Consider the following 17246-nt stretch of genomic DNA (forward strand, 5'->3'; position numbering starts at 1 on the left):
AATTTTGGGCCAGAGGAAAGATGGGACTGATGAAGACTAAGGTGTAAGTCTCCACAAGGATGGTGCATCTGTCTTTTAAAATACAAAGTGACTACCAAGAAGAAATAGCTGATCAAGAAGGAAGCACTAAATACTTCCAAGCTGCAATACAACCTGGAATTTCAAGGACAACCTAAGGATTCAAGCAAGGGTCAGGAGCTTGAGTCCTAGTACTGGCCCTACCAGCCATTTCCTGGATGCTGTAGGGCTGTCCTTCCAGCATTCTGAAACTTCAGTGTGCCTTCTAAACAGATGAAACGATTACTATAAAGCCCATTTAGATAAACCACCGATGTGAAAAAGTCACCTCTTCAGTGTGTTGAAATGAGAGTCAGAATTTTTATCTAATGGGTATCAGTGTGTGTGTAAAACTTTGTTAGGATGAATTTATTTCATTATTCCTTTCAGGGCACTTAAAGGAATATATATATATAATCCCACGTGTGGTATGTAGGAACAGACTTTTCTATGAAGAGTTAATGAGAAATAGTATGACTCTTCAACATTTCTTTGCCATTCTTTTAAATGTCACCACCTCGCTTTGGCTTCTGGGGCCCCTCATCTGATACGCCAGGTTACTGGGAAAGCCACCCCAAAAACTGTGTGCCGCCGCCCCCTTCCAGCCTGGCGCATTATGGCGGAAGGGCCCTCGCCTCCTCTCTGTGCTCTGGACTTATTCTCTGTTGCCATATTCATCTGTTTCTCCAAGCAGAGCATAAGCAACTAGAGGGCACCAGCTTATTCATTTTTAGACTTTCTGGTGTCTTCCACAGAATTAACAGATTAAAGAAAGGTTCACACAGGAAAGGAGTCACAAACTCTCTCCTTGTACAGAGGCAAAAGCACCCAGTGTCTTCCGAACATGTAATGTGCCCTCCTTTTTATGTTCTTTTGCCATCCAGCATCACCCCTTTGCTTTCTCACTCACCTAATTGTGTCTATTTAGGGCAGTTTGATGTCACTGGTCAGGGTGTGGCCCTGAGGTCACTATTTCAGTCTCTGTGATGCATTTAAAGTGCAGCCAGGCTTGAGAAACACTGATTTAAAGTGATCCTCAGTCCCATCTTCTCATGAAAAGATTAATGTGTCTCTAGTGACTTTGTTTTCTTTTGGAGTCAAAGCAGTTATTATTTTAATCACTCATTAGATGGCAATTCAAATACTGTCTTGTGACAGGATCTCAGTATTCGTTTGTTCTGTATTAAATTCTGATTATTCATGAATACATATATCATCTCTAATCCTAGGTCAGAAGAACCTTGAAGGCAGAAACTCTGCCTTTCTGTTTCTCTGCATCCCATGCTATATGCATGGTAGACCAAAACATAGTTTTGATTATTAAAAACAACAACAACAACAAAAAACCTAAAACAAATAAACAAGCCCCTAATTGAGGCCATTTAAATTCTACTCTAAGGACATGTCTTTGGTAAGAATAAAAATGTTCCAGAATGGGTGGGACAGAATTGTAGCAGAGTAGGAAAAGAGTAAATAAAACTTGAATGGAAAAAAAGCTAAATTAGTCCAAAAGAAAATGTTTCCCAGCTTCTTAAGAGGGTTTTTGCAAACACTGAGCAGAATAAACAAGAGAATTAACTTGGCTTGTGCCCTGATAAGGAGATTTCTTTTTTGGTTATATAATTTCACAAAGTTTCCAGGGTGTAAAGAAAGTAATCAGCCAGGGAGGACTCCTTTCTTTGGACTATACAATGCATAGGTTAATCGGCTTGCGGGTCTGCCCAGCTTGACCTGACCCCCTTCTAGCCCTGTGATCTCAGAATAAGCCTCACATTCAAGAGCCCTGGTATAGAGCTCAATATCATGGAAATGGGATAAAGCATAATCCTCACTCCATAACCTTGATCCCTTGGTAGAGTGGCTCTGTTTGTGCATTGGTTATGGGGACGGGGGAGTTATACCTAATGATCTTCTCCAACTGGCTGGTGCTCCAGACATGTGCTCCTACCAAATGGAGCTACAGGAAGCATTATTGTGAGCAGTTATATGCAATAATGTTATAATAATTTAAAGGCTAGCTTTAAATTACTGTTTTGTGCATATATCCCAGAAAAGGTTTACCTTCATAGGACTGCTCTAGTTTGTCATGAATAGACCATAAGAAAAGCTCAGAGAATCACTACATACACTCGCAGTTAAGGCAAGATAAGGCCACCCAATAGAGATGTGTTTTCTATATCAAACTTCACCTTAGTTATTAAGCCACAAATTTAACAACCAGTCCCCACAGGCATGCACATGTATAGAGATGAATGACAAGTAAATTGCCTCATCTAGGTTGGCTATTTTAATGCTGGTCATGTTAGCCTTACATCTCTAATTATCATTTGATAATATGATTCCAAGGCATTCCAAGTCTGCTCTTGATCAATTAGTAACGATAGTAACAAGTTGTCCTTTGTAGATTAAGACAACACCACTGAGCTATCTAATAGGATAGATGCTGATAAACTGTCACAGATCTATCTGCACCTTGTTCCTGGTTCTGCTTGTGACCAGCGGTTTGCACTGGACCATATACGCCAACTGAGAGCCACCAACACTCTCTGATCACAAAGAAACAAGAAACAAAACAAAACAAAACAAAAACCCAGCATTAATCCCCTTGGGTCACTACTGGCTGACACTAATAAAGGAAAATGACAGGTTAATTTATCAAAACAAAAGAGAGAGAAAAGCATGGCTCTCGCTTCTTTATCAGTAAATGCTAACTAGGATTAATAAAACTAGGACTGGGAGCTGAGTATCCATAATACTATATGTAATGGCCTGAACCACAAGTTCAATGTGTGCCATCTGAAATCTAAAACAGGGATAAACTACAAGTTTTCAAGAAGTGAGATTAAGGATTTATGAAAATGAATGAATCAGTACTGATTCACAGAGAATGTTGCTTCCTCCAAGAGAGTTGAGTCACAGTGCTTGAAAATCCTTAATCATATCCCTAAGAGCTGAAATAGGGTTTATTTAATATAATTACCCATGGTACAAATCTAAGGTCATTAGGTCTGATAGGAATATTTTTGGATGTGTTCACTGAAGAGGGAGGTGATAGACTCAGGTCCAGGATACTTGAATCATCAGGTAAAAGATATCACTGAGGTAATGAGCACGCCAGGGCCTGAAACTTCAAGAATGTTTCCCTAAATGAAAACAAGCAGCTCCATCTTCTCAGAACATGGCTGACTCAATCATCAAGCTGGAATGTTATTTACACAGTTCCAAGCAAACCAAGAAGAATCCTCTGGTCTGTTACCAAGGGCACTTGGAAAGTTATGTCTGGAACAGGCAAAGGCTCGTGTCTGTTTTTGATGATTCTTGACTCCTTGAAACAGAGCCAGTTTACCTAATGCAGGTAAAGGGTAACTAATGGCTTCCAACTGACTCCCCCAGAGAGGACCACCAACATGGTAAGTCATGCCTCCTTAATGAATAATTTGTTCTATATCTAGCAAGATGGGAAAATCTGAGTCTGAATTTTGTTCTATCCGAAGAATCTAAGCAATCACTCTATCTTCTTCCTACTTGCAGGAAAGGTCAGGATAGAGCCAGGTCCACACAGCAGGATCAAACTAAGGTCAGACATCCAAAAAAGTAAATCTCTTAATTATGAAACATCTTACAAAGGGCTCAGACTGCTCCTTTCTTTGGAGTGCGGAGGGAAGATTAAAAAAGAGTTAGAGGCCTTCCCTGGTGGTGCAGTGGGTTAAAGCACAGCACTAGGAAGCTAAAGCCAATTCAGCATGAGTTCGATCCCCGCCTGCCCTGGAGATGACCCACATGGCGTGGCAGACCTCTCCTGGCCCGCCCGCTGCTCCCCTCAGCAGTGTACTTAATTGATCTGCCTGTTCTGCTTCCCACTCTGTCTCAGGTGAAGCCTCTCACTGCCCCGCACCTCTGGCCTATACCCCAGTTCTGTATGCATAAATAAATAAATCTTAAAAAAAAAAAAAAAAAGAGGTAGAAAGCAACTTTTCTGGATGGGAGGGGGGTTCTCATTCATGCCAGGACAGAAACCATGAGTAGGGAACTCTTGTAGAAGTTACCCTGTTGGAGGTCTTTCTAGCACCATTAGTAACTTAACCACTGGGCTTATGATATAATACAAAGTTTGCAGTTTGGGGAATAGTTTATTCATTGGCAGGTTCTATCTGGCCTGAGGTTTTCCAAGCACACTAAGGACCACATACCATTTGGTTTGCACACAAATGAGCTAGTCCTCAACAAGTACCAGCTAAGTGAAAATACCAGTCACCTGCTAGTGGTGGAGAGATTGAGATCCCTAGATGTGTCAACCTTGGTCACTTAGAAGTCCCTGCCAAGTACCAGGCTCACCACATGTGTGTGGCCTGTCTTCTCACTCCATCCTAATGGCTGTCAGTGCAGGCAGAAAGGTTGGTTACTTCACCAATTCCTTGCCAGTGCTAGCTCAGGACAACATGCCAAAGCCTTCAAAGATCTACCTCAGATTGTCAAGTACACCTTCCTCTCTGCCCTTGTCAGTCAGAAAACACTCCAAGAACTCACCTGTCTTCTCTCTGAATGAAGGTTCTGAAAAATGAGCCGGGTGTTCACACTGTGACTCCAGGTGTTTCCTAGGGCAGCTGTCACACAGCTGGATCCAGAAGAGTCTGAAATAAAACAGAGCAAAAGCTTGTTCAGGGATGCCCTTTCTCCTGGTGGCGCTTCACATAAACAAGAGACTAGTTATCACTCATTCTTAGGGACCACTTGGGGGGCTCAGCTCATTACCACAAAAGTACATGAGTTAGTGAGGTCAGAGAAGAATTAAGGAATATGAAGCTAAAGATAAAAACCAGGATGTGTTTCCTTCAGCCTCAGAAAAAGTGACCAGCACTGGGCTAGAAGATAACAGAATTATATATCCATAAGGCTGTACTATAAAGCAGCTTGGAGCCTTAGCTAATAATAAATCAAGCCATTCAACGTCCATGGCAGAAAGACATGGCTGCTACACACACAGCATAAGAACTCGTTATGAAACAGTCTTAGAGTAATAGAGTTGTAAGACTTTTTTAGACTGATAAGAGACTTAACTCAATTTTTCTTATCAATATTGAAGTGGTAGCAAATGCACATAAAATCTCCTTGCCCTTCCAACCCCTGCAGATACACACCCAGTAGAGGAATGTGCAAGACCTCACCATTTCATATCTAATCTGTATTAGACATCCTTATCCCACGAGAAACATTCTTTTACTTTCTATGACTTTCTGATAAGGGGGAGGATCTGAGGTAAACTTTATCTGAGTTTCTAGTCTCCTCCACAGTAACTTCAGCTACTTTCTCACATCTCCACAGCTTCACTTGGGCTCAGCAGCAGCTGCTCCGCTCCTCTCCTTCCTCCTTAGAGGCTACTCACAGTCCTGCCATTTAGAAGCCAGTCCCCACTCTCATATCGAGCACACCCTGTGATCTCCTCTGAACCCCTGGACCTACCTTGGAATCCTGGTCTTAGGGAGCACAGGGCACATTTAATCTGCCTTGCTCCTCAGTGAGGAGAGGAAGTCTATGAGGTTGAGGTTCCACTGAGCCTTGAGCTTCTCTTTTGTTATCCACTCACTGCTTCATCAGATTTTCACCCCTAAGTGTGGAACAGAGTGGGTCTTCTTTTCTTGGCAATGTCAAGGTGGGGGTATTACAAAGCGTCTAGAGAATAGAAGCTGGAGATGCTGCCAAAGAGCTGACTTTAGAACACAGAACAGCCCTTTGCTTATCCCCCCCCAGAGAATGACCTGACACAAAACACAGCAGTGCCAAGGTTGAGAACCCCTGGGTTAGAAAACACTGTAACTTCCTCTGGCTTAAGCAGGTACAGGAATGAATTATATGGAAATCAATAACAGGTACCTTAAGAAGGTGAGGACTTCAGGTTGAGGGAGAATTTAGCACAGGGAAGAATACAATTGGGATAACCTTGATTTATCATATCTATATGCTTCAATATCATACCTATATGATTCAAATTAGACAGAAATTAATGTGAAAACAAATTATACTGATCTGATCATGTCATTTCCTTACTTAAAGTCCTCCAGCAGCCCTCTGCCCCTGAGAATGCAAAACTAGTCCTTAACAATGTCATCTTGCACCTGTAACTGTCTCTCATGCTGTCTCTCTCAACTATCATACTGGATGATCTCCAGTAACCTCCCAACTTCTCTCTCTGTGCTCATCTTCCTTGACTACTTGTCAGCAATCGATAAAGTTTCCTTCTTCTTTGTCTCCTAATACACTGGCCTTTTCTGCTTCTCATTTTACCACACTGATTACTCCTTTGCCTCTTCTGCTTTTCTTCTCTCTCTTCTTAGTTATGGGCAGACCTCAAAATCTGGCCAGGACCAAATATTTTCCTAATACCAAATGCCTTTTTAGTGCCTAGAAACATGTCGGGTGCTTGCATTTTAACATGAAGAAATTCTTTACTCTTACAAAGAGATGCAGTCACTTCCATTTTTCTTGAAACACATAATCATTTCAGTCTACCTTTCATTTTCCCCTTTCTAATAGTGGCACATTAACAGCAGTATTTTTCTGCCATAAGAAAGCCAGATGCAAGGATAATAGCTACTGATTCTTTTTCTTTTTTTGCATTGTTGAAAAATAACCTTTTTGAGATAATTCATGTATTATATATTTCATCCATTAAAGTGTACAATTTAATAACTTTTACTATATAGTAAGTCCTCACTTAACATCAGTGAAACCAATTTTACCATTGGCCAATTGAAAAGTTAAGTTCCTATAGCCTACTTATGGTCACAGAATAATTACCAAAAGTCTAAATAAAGGCCAGAAATATTTCTATTAAACAGTAACATTCATTGTTTAATTTGTTCATTTGTATTCATTCACTCATTCATTCTCCAATCTGCTACTTTGGTTCAGGGTCACAGGCAGCCAGAGCTTATCCTGGTCCCTTAGAATAATCCTGGAGAGAATGCCCTTCCATCAAGGGGCAACTCCACACCCAACACACACAGATCGAGACAAATTAAACCTGCCAATATACATGCCTTTGGGATGTGGGAGGAAACTGGTGGACCCGGAGGAAATCCACGTAGACATCCAGAGACAGCGACCTCAACAGGGAAATTTATTTTCTTGTCATCAATATTAAAATGAAATGATGTTGAACAAAATGATATTCAAGAACCCACTCTATTCAGAGTTGTTTGACCATTGCTACAACAACTTCAGAATATTTTAACTCCAAAAGAAGCCCCACCCCCTGAGCCATAGTCATCCAGGCCCTCCTTCCTGGCTCCAGCCCTCAACAACCTTTAACCTACTTTTTGTTGAATCTTAATGTCAGTTGTTGATGGGGGACAGAGGAGACAAGGTGTATTGGAGAATTCACCCACGATCTCAAAGGCAGAGCCTGTCCAGTTAGACCTACTATTGTCATCAGTTCACGGTTAGCCAGATCTTTTGATTCTTAAAAAGAAGCCAGCAATCAATATTTTTTTTTTTTAAAGATTTATTTATTTGTACATACAGAACTGGGGTACAGGCCAGAGGCTCAGGGGCGGTGAGAGGCCTCACCAGAGACAGAGTGGGGAACAGAACAGGCAGATCGACAAAGTACACTGCTGAGGGGAGCAGCGGGTGGGTCAGGAGAGGTCTGCCACACCATGTGGTCACCTCCGGGGCAGGCGGGAATTGAACTCATGCGGAGGCGGCTTTAGATTCTCATTGCAGTGCTTTAACCCGCTGCGCCACCAGGAAGGGCCCAGCAATCAATATTTTAAGTACATCTCCTGATTTTAAATGTTGGTTTCATTTTAAAAACTTAAAAACACACAAACATGCTGGTGATCCAAATATGACTCATTTCCACAAAGCTTGCGAGGTCTGTTCCATATGAGATGGCCTCGCTACTGACAAGGACACACACTCCCAGGTCGATGATGTCTAGGCCTGTCCCCACCTTTAGTTGCCTCAGCACCTGTCATCCATTCTCAACTGCAAGAATGACAAGTCTGACATAGTGAGTATTAGCATCATCCAGTCACTATCTTCAGATCAAGTCCACATCTCTCCATATGAACTTATTCCTTCTTCCTTTGGTCAACCAGTTAATGTGAGATGTCAGTCATATTTTAAACCTTCTCTCATGCCCTGTACATCTAATAACTTGAAAAGTCTTATTGATTAAACTGTAAAACCTCACCAACATCCACTCCCTATCTGCCATCCCTCTCACCCCAACCTTAGATAAGACCTATATTAGGTTCTTCCAGGGGATGGTTGCTATCATGTTTGGACTCTGCCACTGTCAGTTTCTCCCTACCATCTATACTATTACCTGAGTAACTTTCCCAGGCACATAGCTATGCATATTACCCCATTTCCCACTATGATGAATATGCTTTCCATGACCCCCGCCCCCCATACTCTTGAAGAGTTCCAAATTCCTAAGATTGGAATCCAATCTTTGATGGCACCTCTTCTAGCCTTTTTCCTCCATCCCAATTCAAATAGATTTTGCTCCAAGTTAATAACTACTTCCCCAAGTCCCCACTACATCTGGAATGCCTCTATGTCTATACATTGTTTTCAGTACCTTCTACATGTGACTTTCCTGGTCATTTCCAAAATGTTTTCCTTCTCTCAATTCCCAGAATACTTTATTTCATGATCTCATTTTACTGTCATTTTCTACACTGTGTTCTTTTCTCAGAACCCCTAATATATCTTTTAAGAGGATTAAATCCAGGTCTGATTTAGGCTAGTATGCCTGAACCACTTAACACAAGTTTTGAGACAGAGTATGGTTAATAAATATTTGTTAAATAAGTTATCCCTCCTTAAGCTTGAAATGTTCTATACTTGCTATAGCAACAGATTTACATTCTTAATTATTTTGCTTAAGCTAAATTAATAGGCTTACAGTTCTCAAGCAAACTCTAGAAGCTTGTTGCTTAGATGTTTGCTAAATGAATAGGATAAAGTGAGGTCAAGCTTTAAAATTTGCCATGGAAAAGTGACATGTGAAGAATTAGGAGTTGCTAGCCCTCCCCCCAAATATTCTGGCAATAAAACTGTAAAATGTTCCCAGATCTGAAGGATGTTTTCAGAGGTCAAAGCTGCATAAGGCCATTAGACATATTTAAAGAGCTTCATGTCCCTACATCAATAAAATCACTATAAAAATATTTTACTTGTTTTCTGGACAGATAGGCTGAGATCCTAAGTAAGGGCCATGAGCATGAATGACCACTGAGACGTTTCTAATGAAAGGCTGAGTGAAGAAGCTGAGGAGATATATTTCCAGGAGGACTTACAAACTTAAGTCACCACAAAAGCAAGGCCTTAAAAGTTAATGATAATAACAGGCAATATTTTTAAAGTACTATATACAAGGCACGGGGTAAGCCTTTTATATGGAGAGGGCTTACATCTTGTTTGGACTTCACATCCTAGTTACATTCTTCTGAATTCTTATAACTACCCTATAAGGCAGATAGTATTATCATTCCTATTGACAGACTGAGGCTATGAGGGATTAAGTAATGTTCCCAAGGTCATATGTTGGTTAACAACATAGCCAGTATTCAAAACTAGGCTGAATTTTAACTCCAACCCCAGTGTGCCTTCTCCAAATTCATTATGTCAAACAGTCTACTCCTCTGCCACCCTAGAGGAGCCCAGGCCCACCTCCAGGAAGACACTGATTGAAATGTGTTGTGAGCATCTCATCATTCACTTGAACTTCACACATCACTCAGACTCCACACTGGGCTTCCTCTGTTCTGATGTAAAGTGATAACCCAGGCAAGGAGTTTCCAGAAAGAAAAAAACATGCCTTGGTATGGCAAGTTATTTAACCTGGATCAACTGGCCCAGAAGCTGAATTTATGCAAGTCAGGTGGCCTGGAACTGACTCGCTCTGGTCAGAGGGTTACAAATCTGGTCAGGATTGGAAAGTTATTTTACATATCAGAACCTCAAATATAGGAAAACAACTGAAGGATGGTTACAGGTGGAGGGGATAGACTGACAGAGAACTAAAAGAAAGGCAGGTGGGCAAGCTGTCAGTTAGCATAAATTTATAATTTACTTTCAATAAGAAAACTCAGGGGTCTCATGTCTTTTGACTGGCAAGCGTTCCAAGAGAGGGTTGACATAAATGACCATTATGCCATTTATGCGACACTTAAGGCAGAAGGAATCTACTTACTGGTTTTTCAGAAAAGGTGACTTCCTGCCCAATGACCTATTTGATCAGGAAATAGATAAGTGACTCTTCTCTAAGTTCATCTGAAGCAGAAATTTAAAAAACTGGGCATCTTACTCTCTCTGCTCTTTGATGAATGACATTTAGACCTGCCACGGCAACATGACTTCATTGTATTGGTATTCGGTTGATTCTAACACAAATCAAAAAGTCAGATAGTTAACTGGGTTTTGAAAATATTTTCACTATTAAGTATCATTCATTGTCATTTGATTGACCTGTAGAACCTGGGTAAGTTGAAAATCTAATTTATTTACAATGAAGTCAGGTCTTTCTGAAAAAAAAAGCTGTGGGAACATTCATTCTTCACTTTCTCAGAGTGTCTTCTAGTTAAGTCAAAGCATGTTCTCTTTCTGTGACTGCTTACCCATCTGTAAAATATGAATAATAATATTCTTGCCTCCAGGTGATCAAAGGTTCTTGGTGATCCTTAGATAAAGATGCCTGATACATACAAATGACAGTAACAAGAGTAATCATACACGGGTGATGAAATTGTAGGAAGAGCAGTTTAATCACCATCTTTTACATTTTTTTCTTCTGCTAATAGTGAGGAAGGGGCAAGCCAGTGAAGTTCGGTACTGAAGTAGAACAACAGGATTTGGAATCTGGATTATCTTTCACAGTGCCTATCTTTTGGATCCAATCCCCACTCCTTAGGAGTGGGAGTTTCTTGTGAAGACAAATTTCTCACAAGCCAGGGGCTCTCTCTGCCCTGCACACACAGGATGCTGTCCTTAAGCAATCAGACCGGGGGGGGGGGGGGTATCACCAGGCTTCTCTGTAGCCTTGGCTTCCAAAAAGGTAATGGGCCTCTGGTACCAACCCGTGTCAGTATTCAGAAGGGGCCTGCTGGGGAGTTCCTTCTCTGGAAACATTTCAATTTATGACGCCTGTGCTAAGCCTTTCTGGGAGAGCAAATTGAATCCCAACCACAACATAAAAGTGTGCCCTGGAGCAAAAGGGTCGACTTTAAAAGAATAGTCTTTTCCATGTTAAAAAAATAAATAAAAGAATAAACAAAGCAGTGACTCCCAGAATAGGAGCAGAGGGGAAGGAAAAGTTCATGGTCTAGGAGGACTGGATATCTGAACAGTTGGTCCCTCCTATCTCTCTAGATGAAAGGCAGCTTACTGAGAATTAAAAAAAAAAGGGAAAAAGAAAGAATAAAAATACCTACAAATAATTTCAGGACTGAAATAAGTTCAGGGAAGGAGATGGAATGTTATCGTTGGAACCGACATTCTCTTTCTTATCTCTTGTCTTCACTTCCTGAAGCGCTCTCTATATAATGCACGCAGCCCAGCCAGCTGCTGCCTAAGAAGCAAGCCCCCGACGTTCTATTTCTGATTTCGCCTGGGCTTTTACCAGACCAGATGGGAGACGAGCCTGATGCTATAAAGAACATCACAAGGAGCTTTGGCAACGACCAGTTATTTTACTTCTCTGAGCTTCAGTTTCCTCACCCATGACAAAAAGTTGTTGTCCAAAAACAATCCCCAAAGTTCCTGCCTATACTTAGAACTTTGAATCCACAGTTCTTTGATGACAAAAATGTAGTTCAGTGTTCTGAACCTTACTTTTTCCAGAAAGCTGGACAATTTCTCTATTTCAGATGCTATTTTTTAATAGCTGTGTCATACCCAGCACTTATTTAACCCTGAAAAGAACACGGTACTTTTCCTTGTAGATCTCCTACTGGACTAGGGGTTCTCTTAGTCTATCCTATCCGCTAAAACTTTACATCAGGTAAAGACGTGTTAGCCAGTGGCCAAGTCCTAACAAACACAACTGCATAATAATACAGCTTAAAGCTTGGCTAACACCACTAGAGAAATGCATATCTCCCTAAATTTCCCAGAGTACCCTAAACTACCCCTGTTAGTGAATCAACAGCAATTGTTCTAGTTGATGAGCAACCAAAGTTGAAGAGGATGAACAGGGTATAAAGAGGAAGAAAAACTGCCTAGGATAGGTTATTTCTAGAATAAAACCTCAGGATGACCTGCTAGCTCCAGGGGCCGCAGGGGAAAGGAATCACATAAAAGAGATAGGGACAGGCTCAGTCTGTCCTCCATTTGCTTGGGGCTTGTGGTTCACTAACTGAACCTGTGAACCAGCCATACTTATATGCACTCTACTTCCTCAGGTCTTTAAAACTGACAATGGTCTGTAGGTCAAGTTCCAACGGAAGCGATATTTCTGACCTACCTCTAAAAATAGAGCACTGGAAAAAACCGATCAGCTGTAAATGGCCCAGAGACCACACGCTATCTATTAAGTAAGTAACCACACAGTATCTATGCTGCCATTTTAGACAAGAAAAAATATCGTTTGTTATTTATAATCTTCTGGGCTTTGAAATTCTCAAAATACTTTGAAGCTATTAGTCTCCTTTCAGATTTACAAATAAAGGATCTGAGGCATAAAACCACACTATAACTGCCTCAGTTTCATCTGCTCACCAAGGAAGGCATCTGGCCTGGTAAAGAAGAGGCTGCTTCATTTCAGTAATGGAGACACTTTTCCCAGGGTCTCCTGGCTAGAGTGAAAAGAGGGGAAAGCAGCCCAGAGTCTTTATGTGCAAAAGTCATCTAGGCTGATCCAATACTCAATAAAACCCCTAACTAAGGAAGGTAAGAAGGATGGAGAAGACAAGAAAAGGTGTGGCAGTCAGAACCTTAGGAATGCAAGAGTTAGGGGTAGATTAATCCTGCACAGCTGAAGGTAGAAACAGCTAGCTAATCACTAGGATAAAGGCTGGTATGCATCAGTGCTAACCACTCAAACAACTCCACGGACTTCTGTGGGAGAGAAGATACTTTAACTTTCCCAGAATCCAACTAGGGCACTTTTAAAAATGAAATGGGGCAATTTGAAAAATTATACTGGGAAAACAGAGATAAATCTAGACGGTTGTGGGTAGACCAAAATACTGTGTCTTACCAGACATGGTCACTCGACAGATACACCATGAAGGGAATATCCAGAATCAGGATGAGAATGCTCACACTATAAAGAAATGGGTAAGCCTGGAACCCATTTCATCCAGCCATCAGATGGTCTGTGGGGGATCTACACAGGGCTTCTCTGTGTTTGCAGTGACCATCATCAAGGTCCCCAAAGATAGTCAGGAAAATGAGAGGCTTAAGAAGAACAGAACTAAGGTATCTGAATAGACAGAAGCATCAATGTCTCCCAATCCAGGTCAGCTTCCAACATCCCCCACAAGCCATGACCCTGAACCCTTTCTGCAATTATATAGCTTTTCTTCTGCTACCTTTTCAAGAAAAAAAAAAATTCTGATGGTCCTATAGCTTGGTCTCCTGAACCTCTGAACTATTTCTAAATAAATGCATTCACCAGAGAAAACACTGTGTTTAAGCAAAAGGAAAGAAAACCTGGCATTTTAAAGAAATCTGAGGCATTTTCTTTTTTCATTTAGCTTTCATCCAAGACAAGCCAGGAAGATCCCTTCATGAAATGGGCTTTCTTCCACAATGCATTGTATCTGTTCACTGTGAATAAGAAAGCTCTTCAAATCATGCCAATCCGTCACCTTTTTTTCTACCCTAGTATGGAATCCAAGGCCACTGGATTTTAGTAAGTCTCTGTGTGTTACACAGAGTTGTCATTTCTCTCTCTCCTTTTTCCTTCCAGGTGATACAAGCCAAAGCAGAAGAAATACAGTCAGTCACCTTAATCTCAGGTTGTTCATAAACCTGGCTCCAAAAAAAGAAGTCACCTCCTGATGTATTCAGACAATGCCTTCAGAGGTAGCTGGGAAGGGTGAAAAGCAGCGCATCTTTTATCTATCACTTCCTGGAGTGATCTGAACTGCAGGAAAGCAATACGTGGTCGTCACCTATCTAAGGACTCTGTGGAGGTGAGCGCGCGTGACTGAAGAGCACAGAGCACATTCACAATCGTGGGGTTTGCCTTTGGGAAACCACGAGCAAATCCAGGCCCAAGTCTCAGCTAGTGCAGAGTGGGCCCAGGGAGCCTGCTTTTACTTTAGGTTAGCACTGGATCACTGGTTCTTTGTAAGTAATAGGAGTAGGAGGAAAAGGAAGATGGTGTTTATCAGGAAGTCTGCAGCTTTTCTGTGGAAATATCACTGGTCTAAATTATAAGTGCACAATGACAATTCAACTCAATGTAATATCTGATCTGAGACTGGATCTGGATCAGAGAAAAAAGTCAACAAAGGATATTATTGGGACACCTGCAAAGTCTGAATATGCTGGTATATTAAATACTAGTGTTATTTCAATGTTAATTTCCTGGGTGAGATAACTGTATCATAGCCATGTGATGAGATGTTTTTGTTCTTAAGAGAGAAATACTGAAGTATTTGGAGATGAAGGGTTATGATGCTGATAGCTTACTCTCAAGTGGTCCAGCAACTATAACAAGAAAATGATGTTTAAAAAAAAAAAAACCTGCTAAAATAAGATGAGAGAAATGTGTGGCAAAATGTTCATCTAGGTGAAGGGTTTCTAGGCCCCTCACTACTTCTTTGGAACTTTTCTGTAAGTTTGAACTATTAAAAAAAATCATTAGTGTGAAAATATACTTTGACCCTCCCTAAGAGAGAACTTGGACCCCTGATATAAAGTCAGGACATGAGATTGGACCTCTGGGGATGTTACTAGGGCATTGTTCCATATTTGTTCTTGTGCTAGAATCATCTTTTACTTTTAAACACACAGAATCCCTATCAGTAGCCCAAGGCTCATGAATCACAACCCCTGAGGGGTAATGCCCAGGAGCCCAGGAATCTGCATTTCCAAAAAAAATTCTCCCAGATGATCCCTATAAAGTCTAAAGTTTGAGGGGGGTGCAGGTGGTGGGGTGAGATCACTTATGAGGCATTTGCTGTTTTGCTTGTAAGACGCCTCAGAATCCCAAGGACACACAGAGAAGTTAGCATTAGAAAATTTCCACCTAGTATTTTGCGATGTGTCTTCACCCTTTTCCTCATGAAATACAACATTCTGGTGCCTGCCCTTTGGCCCTCTTATCTACTGGCTTTATCTACCACCCTACTTCCCAAGGGGAACAGAGGAGAAATGCCATGATTCATCTGACTGGGGTTGCTGTCAGAAGAGCCACCCCAAGCCCTGTTTCAGAAAGTGGAGGAGGAGCAGCTGACATCCTGTGGCGTGAAACAGGACAGGGCTGGCGAGGGGGCCCAGGGCCCTACTGTGGCAGAGCCCCGCTCCAGTGTTCCTCCTCGGCCTGCATTTCTTCTGACACCAAACACAGCTCAGTTTTCAGAGTTCAGGCTTCTCTTTGTAGCTTCAGTGAGAACAGGAAAAGAATGCAAGTGAGGGAGCAAAGAGACTAAAGTAGGACATGAGATAGAAACCTCGAGGCTTTGAAAACTCCAGGGTACATAAGGGCATCTGATTAATTCATCTGAAAGTGCATTAAAAATACTGCTTCCCTCCATCTGCACTATTGCTATAGTCATCATGCCCATTTCTTAGACAAAGAATTCACTTCGGAAACCGCCCCTCAGCGGCAGGGCTGGGTCCTGAGCCTCTGCGTTCTATAACTTTCTGGGGGCCCAGCTCCCTCTCTTGCCTTTTGTCATCTGAGAGTACTTTATTGTGGAGAATGCTTTTAATTATCACCTTGCCCAGAGTGTGAAGATTTATTGGTATGCTCTCCTCCTGCCCCATCTCAAGCATCCCTTTGGGAAGTGGAATGATCACGATAGTAATCAGGATACTTTCATGCGTGGGAAGGAATGGAATGCTGGCGTCACATATGTTTGCTGCCCCTTATGGCTCTGAGAGAGGGTGGGGGGAAGCAGAAAGCAGAATAGTTTGGTGAGGCAACTCCAGCATCCTCAGCACACTGACTTTTAGACAAGCACCCAAGGGTTCTCTGGTTTATTCACCCATGCTGGTGAATTCATCTTGGCTGCTAAGTTCCTTCGGTTCAGCTTCTGTTTCCTTAACATCTGGAGCTGGGCTTCCTGAGTCAGGGCTGGCAGAAGCTGCTATACTTCTTCCTTTTGGGGGTGTGCGCACATGCGGGCACACACACAAGGCATGGCTGTCATGCCAACATCAGGCTGGGACCACAAAGGAAGGGAAATCTCCTTTTGTGACAGGAATTCACAGCAGCCTCCAGACCACAAGTTACAAGGTCCGTGCAACACTGCATGAATTACCAGGGTGTGGGGATCTCGGGCCACGGGAATGACTGTGCTGTCAGTTTCTGAAGCACTCCTCGACAAGAGTGTCTCAGCCCCTGACGGTACAGTCAAGTACTGTCAGACTCTAGTCTCATGGCAGGAGAGGGAACTGATGAACAAAATGTGCTGATGCTAACAGGGTTATTTTAACCAAGGGGAACTGGTTTGGGTTGCAGCCGGCGTTCAGCACACATCTGCGAAATATGAGTTCTTAAATAAAGCAATTTCCTTCTTCCTTGAAGGCCAATGTTTATCTAGAAATGGGACAGAACTATGGGTTTACTGAAAATGACCAGATTCAGCAAAAAGATCAAGCCCACCAACTTGGTGTAACCTGTCCCTAGTCATGGACATCAGCTGATACAAGATACACCAGTAAGAAGGGTGAGGTAACATTTTGGGATAATTAGTGTGTTCCAGGCACTAGGCTCAATGCCTTTCACATATTATCTCCATGAATGAGGTGCTATCTTCAAATCAATTTTTCTAGGAGTGAGTGTTGAGCTACAGAGAGGGAAGTGGTCCCCAAGGTCACCCAGCAAGTGGCACAGTGAGGATCTGAACTCACAAGTCTGACTACTTACTTCTTTCATAGTTCCTTTTGGCCATTTATAAAGCATTGAAAGAGTGAGCCTTTTCTGGGAGTGGGGCAGGGAGAGGATCTTATGGGCCTCCTTTATTCCATTTACTAGATGATTCTACTTGTTTTTCCTGCACTAA

At 41.9% G+C, this 17246-nt stretch overlaps 1 protein-coding gene across 1 annotated transcript in view; it reads right to left on the minus strand.

Moving 5' to 3' along the window:
• Positions 1–17246, minus strand: part of RAD51B (RAD51 paralog B) — a 505595-nt gene that overhangs the window by 47051 nt on the left and 441298 nt on the right. Inside the window, exon 9 of the mRNA XM_004682077.2 lies at positions 4585–4688. Within this exon, the coding sequence (XP_004682134.2) occupies positions 4585–4688 (104 nt within the window). The remainder of the gene's footprint in view (positions 1–4584; positions 4689–17246) is intronic.

The sequence above is a fragment of the Condylura cristata genome, unplaced genomic scaffold (assembly GCF_000260355.1).
Source record: "Condylura cristata isolate star-nosed mole 26May11 unplaced genomic scaffold, ConCri1.0 scaffold00013, whole genome shotgun sequence".
NCBI classification, from domain to species: domain Eukaryota; kingdom Metazoa; phylum Chordata; class Mammalia; order Eulipotyphla; family Talpidae; genus Condylura; species Condylura cristata.